The sequence below is a fragment of the Pleurodeles waltl genome, chromosome 6 (genome assembly GCF_031143425.1).
Source record: "Pleurodeles waltl isolate 20211129_DDA chromosome 6, aPleWal1.hap1.20221129, whole genome shotgun sequence".
Taxonomy (NCBI): Eukaryota; Metazoa; Chordata; class Amphibia; order Caudata; family Salamandridae; genus Pleurodeles; species Pleurodeles waltl.
The window spans coordinates 484144316-484154904 of NC_090445.1; the positions used below are offsets into that span (position 1 = coordinate 484144316).

The following is a 10589-nucleotide window of genomic DNA, read 5'->3' on the forward strand; positions in this document are numbered from 1 at the left end:
TTTATTTAAAAAGCAGTCACAGACATGGAGGTCTGCTGACTTCTGCAGGCCACCATCCCTGTGAGTGCAAGGACTCGCTATGGGGTTGCAAAAAGCGACCCACCTCATTAAAATTAATGAGGTGGGTCTTTGCGACCCCATAGTGAGTCGCAGAAGGTGTCTGAGACACCATTCTGCATATGCTTTTGCAAGTCTGAAATTGCGAGTCGCACCGACTCGCAATTTCAGACTCGCAAAAGCATATCTTGCTATATCTGGCCCTTACTCTCTTATCTTCGCCTTTCAAAATAAATAGATAAAGCCTGCAAGATGTGCATTTCTACTGGAGTGAATTAACTTGCACAGCTTTTCTTAGGCAGTGACTCACCAAGCCTAATTGCAGACAACCTCTTTAACTAAATGTATTCTTCATTGTTTTAGGGAGAAATACCCAAAGGACACAAGAACAAAATCATTTTTTCAAATTACCATACTACTACTCAAGAGTACCAGTATGAGGTCTTACGTAGACAACTCAATCAAGGGCAATGAAAAACTGTGTACCTCTGTTATGCTGTCTGATTCCACTTTAACAAAGACAAGGTTTAACTATATAAAGCTTTTGCTTTTTTTCAGGTGCCATGGAGCTACGCTTAATCTTAAAAGCCATTGGATTTTCCTCTTTGGTTTCTATCGGAATTCCAGGCAATGTTTTAATTCTGGCAACTTTTATTCACATACGGATACTGGAGAAGAGGCTTATGCCCCCTAATGTCATCCTCTCAGGACTGGCTGCTGCCAACCTGTTGGTAATAATCACCAAAGGAATCCCACAAATGGTGAAATCATTTGGCATTCAGAACATATTCAATGACTATGAGTGCAAGACAATTTCCTTCATGTATCGCGTCTCCCGTGGAATGACGATCTGCATCACGTGTCTGCTGAGCTGCAACCAGTGCATCATTATAGCCCCGCCCTCAAAGTCATGGGTGTCCTTAAAGAAGAAAGTGCCAAGGAACATTACAGTCATCATCATAGCACTCTGCTGCGTTAACTGCTTCATTTACCCATCATGTATTCTGCAGGTGCGAGCAATAGCCAACTACACAACCTCGGAGTACATCTTGTATTTAGAGTTCTGCATCCACGACTTCATGACATTCACTTCCTATGTGGCCAATGGCACTGTCATTGCCTTGCGGGACTTCTTGTTTGTGGGGCTCATGACTCTCGCAAGCTGCTACATAGTTCTCATGTTGTATCGTCACAGGAGGCAGGTGCACGGTATAAGGAGCTCTGACAGGAACACTGGTAGGACAGCCGAGTACACAGCGGCAAGAGCAGTCGTCTTGTTGGTCTCTATCTATGTTCTGCTGTTTGGTCTAGACAGTGGCTTGTGGATCTACACTCTGTTTGTCTCCAGAGTGGCACCAGCCATTTCTGATGCTAGAGTATTCTTTGGCACCTTGTATGCTGCTCTGAGCCCCATTGTGATCCTTAAGACCAACAAGAAACTTCTAAACACGCTGCAATGCACACAGAGAAAGGGCGCGATTGAGCCTTCCACAGAAAGCACAACTACAGACGTTCCCATCTCTAAAAATTAAGACCAAACAGGGACTGTACTGTAAACATCTGTCATTTAAGCATGCTTCTTTGTGACAACCCTAAAATGATTGACGTATGTGGTACTTGAATAGCGCGAACTTAGCCTAAAAGCAATGGGACACTTACTTTTAGATAAAACGAAAAAGTAAAATATGCGTGCCAGAATGTATGTATTTTAGAAGAAGCGGCAATAAGTTTATCTCATTGCCTAAGTTCAATATTGTTTACCATGCAATTTGTGTGTCAACTCAAAACTCATGCACATTATTTAATTTTCCCAACTCTGCTTCCTGGAAAATTAGAAAATAATTATGGCTCAGGTTTTAATACGTTTGTAGTTCCTGCTCCTTTTGAACAATAGCATTTTTCAATTTTCAAATCTTTCCTTGCCCTTATGTTCGAGTGATCCTCTAAATGTGTTGTACATGAACAAATATGAAAATTGTACCTGCGAAGTCTGGAATATATCCTGAAGCAAACTATGTACAAAGGCAGATGACATGAACTAGTTAAGACAGCAACATCTCAGGTTAAAAATAAGCAAAGGAGCTTTGGGTAATATGATTATAGCAGCACCGTTTGGATGTGACTACAATACATGGAGGTCACTGCTTTTCTTTCCTGGCTGCGTACCGTTGGAACTCTCTCCCGGTTGTCATTTAAATCCTGCCATTGTTCACACTGTCAGAGGTTAAAAACATGGGGCTGAATTTACAAAGTGAAACGTACACCAAAAGTATAGACCAAAAGCCCACGTTTTTTTGGTGCGGTGCCAACCACCATGGCAGGGTGGATGTAATACAGGGAGGCCTAACATCCTACAGTTCTCCACAATCTGATGCCACCTGTAGAGTCGTAGTGCCACACCCAAAGAAAGCACATGGAGACCGGGTAGGGGATCAGCGACCTTTCTTCTCTTCCTCACGCATATTCTGTCTGTGTCGTCTTCCCACCTCCCAACCTATATATACTACCCCTCGCTGACTGGACGTGGGGTCCGATACCTTGTCTGGTCAGCGGGCAGCAGATATGTGGTCCTAGTGCCACGTACCAACATCTCCCCCTTGGTTGACAAAAATATGCACATCCCCCAACTTTTGTTTGCAACCTGATATATGTGGATATAATGCGGGAGACAGAGAGAAAGAGAAAGACTGACGTTATCATCATAGTTATTCAATCAGTCTTCTGGATTCAGTCTCCCTCGCGTGGGGTCTGATCTCCCCCTTTCTTGGCCGATGTCTTCACTTGTGTAGTCAGCCTGGCAGTGACTGTCCCAGTTAATGACGCAGTTTCTCTTGACCCTCTGGAATCTGCACTTGGGGTCTTCCGACGAGCACTGGGCCTTGGTTTGCCTTCCTCATCATCTGCTGGCCTGAACTCCTTAAAGTGCGAGGTGTTTCTGGTGACGCAGTAGGACCCAGCCTCTGCCTTGATCATTGACCCTTTGACCTTAGTTATTCTCAGAGGCCGGTTTGAGAAGGGGCAGTTTGGTTCTCAGGTCCAGTGGCACTTTCCCTGCACCCCTTAGCACCCCCCTAATGCCACAATGTGTGCACCATATTTAAAATATGGCACACCATGGCGCAGGGTAGGGGGCAATAGTGTAATTTCTCATGACGCTATTGATGTACTCTGCAGGAGTAGCACCACAATATTGACGCTACTCCTGCAGAGTCCAAGGGCTCCATTCTAAAGAATCGAAGCCCACTTTTAACGCCTGCTCTTGAGCAGGCGTTAAAAGTGCTGTAACAAGTGGTGCAAGGAAATCTCACAGATTTCCTTACTCCATTTTTTCAGCTCCCCTAACGGGGAAACAACCTCTTTGCATAAATTATGCCTGGTGCAAGCATAATGTAGCGCAAAGGGTTACAGGGTGGCGCAATGCATGCAATGTGCCACCCTGTAAATACAGTGCTAAGATTTAGACCTTGTTGGGCGACTTTAACATAATAAATAATTACGTTAATGTGGCGCAAGGTGGCACAATGGGACTATAAATATCCCCCAAAATTTCTAGACATCAAGCAACGTTTAAATCCATTTGAGCAGGACATGGAAAACCTCCACTCTCAATTACACACAGCTCTCCTTAAGTGCGAAGACCTAGAAAATAGCTCCAGGAGAGACAACATTTGAGTGTGGGGTCTGGAGGAGGGAATGGAGGGACCTGATCTGGAGGCCTTCATTGTTGGCCTATTCTCTGCATTACTGGGCACTGATCAACCGGAGGTGCAGCTGAAAAGAGTACATAATGTGAGCTTAGCAGTTTTTAGTGGTGAGAAACAGTCCAGAAATATTCTAAGATCTAAGAAATGGTCCTCCAGGCAGCCCGACAGTGGGATAATATCTTTTTCCAAGGAGCGACCGGTTCCCTATATCAGGATGCTGCCCCAGACACCTTAGCATGACACCTAACATTTAAGTCTATCATGAAGGCCCTACGTCGGGACAATGTTAAACATCACTGGACTTATCCTTTTGGCATTGCCTTTGTGTTTCATGGTAAACAACACCACTTCATGGAGCTAGAGGATGCAGCCTCTTTACTAGGCCTCATTGTACCTGCGCCATCTGGTCCTGGAAAACATGGCACAAGGCCCTCATTAGACCCCATTCACAACTCTACTGCAGGAACTTGGGGCCTCATTTATACTTTTTGGTGCAAAACTGCACTAAAGCAGTTTTGCACCAAAACGTTTTGCACCAGCTTGCACCATTTATTAGCACCAGCTGGGCACCATATTTATGGAATGGTGCAAGCCGGTGCAAAGGGTAGGCTAGCGTAATTTTTTTTACGTTAGGCAGGTTAGAGTCAAAATAAATGACTCTAACCAGATTAGCGTCATTTTTTGACGCTAAGGGACATTTTTATGCTCTGATTGTACTGAATTAGCGTCATTTTTTTTAAACTCTAATTCGGTGCAAAGTTAACTCCATATTTACACTTTCATGCTAGACCCGTCTAGCACCAAATTTATGGAGTTAAAATCATTTTTGGGAAGTGGAAACCTACCTTGCCTTAATGAGATGCAAGGTAGGCGTTCCTGTGCAAAAAATGACTCTATGGCCTTAACGCCATATTTATACTCCCATGCAAAAATGGTGCAAGGGAGGGAGGAATGGTTAAAAAATGGTTCAAAGCTGGTTTTGCCCCATTTTTTAAAGCCTGGGTCAGGGCAGGCGTTAGGGGACCTGTGGGCCTATATCCATGGTGGAACACCATGGAATAAACCCACAGGTGCCCTCCCAAGACCCCAGGGTCACCCCAACCCACACCAGAGGGACTGCGGAGGATGGGGGACCCCATCCCAGGTAAGTACAGGTAAGATTGCATTTTATTTTTGAAAGTGCTATAGGGGGCCCTGAAATGGGCCCCCATACATGGCACAGAGTGCAATGGCCATGCCCAGGGGACCCTTGTCCTCTGTGCTGGCCATTGTGGTGGTGGGCATGACTCCGGCCTTTTCTAAGGCAGGGGTCATGTGGCATGGTAGTTTTAGCACCATAAAATGATGCTAATCTGGTTAGAGTCATTTTCTTTTACTTTAAAAGTAATTTTTTGGTGCTAAACCCCCTTCTTCAATACCGCCAGCCCCACCCGACTAGTCGTTTTTTTGACTCTAGCCTACCCTCTGCACCGGCTTGCACCATTCCATAAATATGGTGCCGTCTGGTGCACAGAAATGGTGCAAGCCGGTGCTAAACTTTTTGGTGTAAAACTGAGTTAGTGCAGTTTTGCACCAAAAAGTATAAATCAGGGCCAATATTTTGTAAGTTTGCGCCACTTTTGAGTAAAAAAATGACGTTCATGCGGTGCAAAAAAAGTTTAATTCAGGGCCTAGCACAAAATTATAAATATGGAGTTCGTTTTGCATCAAACAAAAAAAATGATGCTAATTCGGTGCAAACAGAGTATAAATGTGTCCCTTGGTGTTCATAGAGGAAAGGTAAAAGTAATAACAAGAAATTAACTCTGAACCACAATCCTTCTCACTTCACCTGCGATAGACACTTCTGCATCCGAAATACCTAAAAACTGTTGTGATCTTATGCTTTTTTATCTCCTTTCTCCTAATTTGCTATGCTGAAGAGATTATAGCACAAATGTAATTTATTTTTCTGTTGGGAACTGTCCTCCAGGGATTCTCTGTTCCCATTCATTTGATGTGCTACAAGCTGACTATTCTAAGACCATGCATCAGTCACTTTGTGATATATGGACACAACCTGTAGGGCGTTTGGTGGTTTTGTTTTCATCAAAACCATAATGTTCCAATCTCAGATAGAACTGCTAGTTCAGAAGGAGTGTAGACTCCCTAGTTCATGTTGTTTATTTGTTCTTTCAACTTTTATTTTACTGACTGGCTGGATTTGTGATCTTCATTTGGGGGCATTGGGCGGGGGGATAGGTAAGCATTTGGGATTCACTAATTGAAGGGGGTGACCGCTAGGTCTCCCTGTTTGAGCCTTAGAGTAGAGTCCATAGATCATCCACATCTTACACTCCTCTATGGTACTTAGGGGCATGTTTATGGAAAAGTGATGCATCATTTATGATGCACCACTTTTCTAGCACCCCATTGAGTTCTCCTAACAGCACCATGTGTGAACCGTATTTACAATACGGCACCATTACAATTGTGTCCACATTAGCATCATAATTTAGGGCACTAATGTGGCACTTTGCTGGATTAACACCATAAATATGGCATTATTGCAGCAAAGCACAGTGAGGCCCTTTGTTTTCAATGGGTGTGTCATCTTATCACCTGCCTTAGGCAGGTGTTAGTAATGGAATTAAAAATGGGGCAGTGAAAGCTAGTAAATTTCACTGCACCATTTTTCTGGACCTCTCTACATGGGAAAACATCCCTTGCATACATTATGCCTGGTTCAGGCATAATGTGGTGCAAGGGTTTACGAAGTGACGCAATGCTTGCATGGTGACATTTTCTAAATATGGCATGTGGGAAATGCCACCTTAATGCCATGCTTGCATAAAAAATTGACGCAAATGTGGATCAAGGTGGAGCTAGGGGAATCATAAATATGCCCCTTAATAACTTAACGTGGAACCTAAAAGGACTAAATTTCTTCAATAAACGTCACAAACTTTGGAAGTATATCCTCAACAGGCACCTAGATATCATTGCCTTCGAAGAAACATATCTGAGAAATAATGAAGATCACAAATCACATCACTAATCATAACCCTCGGGTAGGTCGCTTACCCGCCGCTGCAGCTCCGCCTGCCCAGGCCCCTGCCATGCCTTTCTAGGGTGTTCAGGTATTTCAGGTTCTTCCCTTGACCTTCGACTGTTTCTTGCCTTTTCTCTTTTGCTCTTTGCTTTCCACTGTTTCCTACCATTTGTCTTTTGCTCTTTGCTTTCCACTGTTTCTTGCCATTTCTCTTTTGCTCTTTGCTTTCCACTGTTTCTTTTTCTCTTGCTGTGTGCTTTCCCGCTTTTTCCCGCTTTTCCCGCCGCTGCTACCCGTGTGGCCGCGTCCCCCCGCTCCCATTCGCTGTCCTCCCTCCCACCTCCCGCCTCCCAGCTGACCCCTCCCCCCTCCCCTCTTTTGACGGCCGCACAGGTGCGCCAAATGCAAGCCCGTTTGCGCCCGTTTGCGCCTGGACTGCGCCCAGCGCCAGAACCCCTGGCCCCCACCGTGCTCAAAACACCCGACTAAGATACGACGCCGCCTCCCTCAATGCCCTCAACCCTGGACGAACAGCCACCTGCTACCAAGCCAGCCCTAAACGTACTCATGGACCCTTCACCTGTCAAGCCTGTAAGTACACATTCCACCGAGCCTGCAGACCTCCCACCGGCCGTCGCACCAACAACCACCTCAAGTGCATCCTCCTCAACACACGCTCTGTCCACAAGCACTCCATCGAACTATGGGACCTCCTGGACACAACAGCACCAGACTACGCCTTCATCACAGAAACCTGGATGAACGCCTCCTCGGCTCCTGACATCACCATAGCCATCCCCAACGGCTACAAGATCGCCTGGAAGGACCGCATCAACCAAACCGGTGGAGGAATCGCCATCATCTACAGGAACTCCATCAACATCACGACCACCACCGAAGACACCCCCCTCGCTGCCGAACACGTACACTTCCAGATCATCACCGACCCCAGAACCACCCTCAGAGGAACTCTTGTCTACAGGGCCCCGGGCCCACGCGCCCAATTCAGCTAAACCATCACAGATTTCATCAGCCCACACGCCCTAGCCTCACCAGACTACATCCTCCTCGGGGACCTGAACTTCCACCTGGAGAAAAACAACGACAACAACACCGCCACTCTGCTCGACAACCTCGCCAACCTCGGACCCAAGCAACTGGTGAACACCCCCACCTACACCACTGGCCACGCACCCAACCCCATCTTCTCCACCAGCAACCACATATCCTTCAGCCACTCCTCTGAACTACACTGGACCGACCACAGATGCGTCCACTTCACCTTCAAACGGGAGACCCACCACCATCGCACACAACAAATCCCCCGCAGACACTGGAGCAAAATCTCCACAGAGAAGCTCCTCTCAACACTGAACCAAAACCCACCAGCCATCACCACTGACGCCAACAACGCAGCCCTCAGCCTCACACAGTGGATCACCAACTGTGCAGAAAACCTCGCTCCACTTAAAAGCCACCCAAGCGGGACCAGCATCAGGAAACCCCTGTGGTTCATGGACACCCTCAAAGAATCCAAGAAATCCTGCCGTACCCTCAAAAAAACCTGGCGCAGAGAACGCACCACAGAAAACATGTCAGCCCTCAAGATCACCACCCGTGAACACCACCAGCTGATCCGCTCCACCAAAAGGACATCATTCAAAGAGCCACTGGACAACAACGCCCACAACAGCAAAGAACTCTTCAACATCATCAAAGAGCTCTCCAACCCCAGCGCCAGCTCCAACGTCATCACGCCCTCACAAGAACTCTGCAACTCCCTCTCTACGTTCTTCCACCGAAAGATCGCAGACCTACACGACAGCTTCGGACCCCAGACACCACCGCCCACCACTGAACCAACAGCCCCCACCACTACACTCAACGCCTGGACCCCCATCAGCTCTGAGGAGACCAGAATCACCATGAACACCATCTACTCCGGCTCCCCCTCGGACCCATGCCCCCATCACATCTTCAACAAAGCCAACTCCATCATCGCCCCCTATCTCCGGAGCATCATCAACAGCTCATTCTCATCTGCCACCTTCCCCGAGAGCTGGAAACACGCGGAAGTCAACGCCCTCCTGAAAAAGACCCACGGCTGACCCCAACGACCTGAAGAACTTCCACCCCATCTCTCTTCTCCCCTTCCCGGCCAAGGTCATCGAGAAGACTGTCAACAAGCAGCTGACCAATTTTCTTGAAGCTAACAACTCGCTCGACCCTTCCCAATCAGGATTTCGGGCCAACCACAGCACAGAAACCGCCCTCATCGCAGTCACCGATGACATCAGAACTCTGATGGACAACGAAGAAACAACCGCCCTCATCCTCCTGGACCTCTCGGCTGCCTTCGACACCGTGTGCCATCGAACCCTAATAACCCACCTCCACTCCACTGGAATCCTAGGACAGGCCCTTGACTGGATCATCTTGTTCCTCTCCGACAGAACCCAAAGAGTCTACCTCCCGCCCTTCCGCTCAGAACCCACAGAGATCATCTGCGGCGTACCCCAAGGTTCCTTGGTCAGCCCAACCCTCTTCAATATCTACATGAGCCCCCTCGCCCACATCGCTCGCAAACACAACATTAACATCATCTCCTACGCCGACGACACCCAGCTGATACTCTCCCTCACCAAAATCAACCTACAGGAAGGAATGAAAGACGTCGCGGAATGGATGAAGCTCAGCCGTCTAAAGCTGAACTCAGACAAGACAGAGGTCCTCATCCTCGGACAATCCCCTTCCGCCTGGGACGACTCCTGGTGGCCCACGGATCTGGGCACCGCACCAACCGCCTCAGACCACGCACGCAACCTCGGATTCATCCTGGACCCCCTCCTACCTATGACCAAGCAAGTCAACGCCGTCTCGTCATCATGCTTCAACACCCTATGCATGCTCCGAAAAATCTTCCGATGGATCCCCGCCGAAACCAGAAAGACAGTTACCCATGCCCTCGTCATAAGCCGTCTGGACTACGGAAACACCGTATACGCAGGGACCACCGCAAAGCTACAGAACCGTCTTCAACGCATACAGAACGCCTCTGCACACCTCATCCTTGACATCCCCCGCCACAGCCACATATCCGCCCACCTGAAACACCTGTACTGGCTCCCGTCAACAAGAGGATCACCTTCAGGCTCCTCACCCACGCACACAAAGCTCTCCACAACATGGGCCCCGAATACCTCAACAGCCACCTCGCATTCTACACACCCACCCGTCAGCTTCGCTCAGCCAGCCTCGCCCTCGCCACCATCCCACGTATCCACAGAACCACCGCAGGAGGAAAATCCTTCACCTACCTGGCAGCCAAAGCATGGAACTCCCTCCCCGCACACCTAAGAACTACCCAGGACCATCTCGCCTTCAGGAAGCACCTCAAGACATGGCTTTTCGAGCAGCAGTAACCCACCCCCCCCCCAGCGCCTTGAGACCCCCTCGGGTGAGTAGCGCGCTCTATAAATGCATTGATTGATTGATTGATAACCATTATACATACATCGTCTACCACAACTAAACATAACAGAGTTGCACTTCTCTTCCACTCCATGGTTAAATTCCAAATCACAGGTTGTAAGTCAGAAAAAGAGGGGAGGATTCTGATGATTAAGGGACTTATCAAAGGCTGTCTTGCACAGTTGCCATGGTGTATGCCCCTAATACATGTGAGTTCCTCCTCTCTTCTCTCTCCCTGTTGGGTGGATTCACTGATGGGGGTATTATATTGATGGGGGATTTTAATTTAATATGGGACCCCAACTTGGACAGTACTCACCCTCACT

At 47.8% G+C, this 10589-nt stretch overlaps 1 protein-coding gene across 1 annotated transcript; it reads left to right on the plus strand.

The window, feature by feature from the left end:
• Positions 1–620: 620 nt before the first annotated feature.
• Positions 621–1589, plus strand: LOC138301628 (olfactory receptor class A-like protein 1). Its single transcript, XM_069242142.1, has one exon. The coding sequence runs from the start codon at positions 621–623 to the stop codon at positions 1587–1589; it is 969 nt and encodes a 322-aa protein (XP_069098243.1).
• Positions 1590–10589: the final 9000 nt, after the last annotated feature.

Excerpts from the sequence above, each read along its gene's own strand:
- LOC138301628 (XM_069242142.1), top strand. The coding sequence starts at position 621 with ATGGAGCTACGCTTAATCTTAAAAGCCATTGGATTTTCCTCTTTGGTT.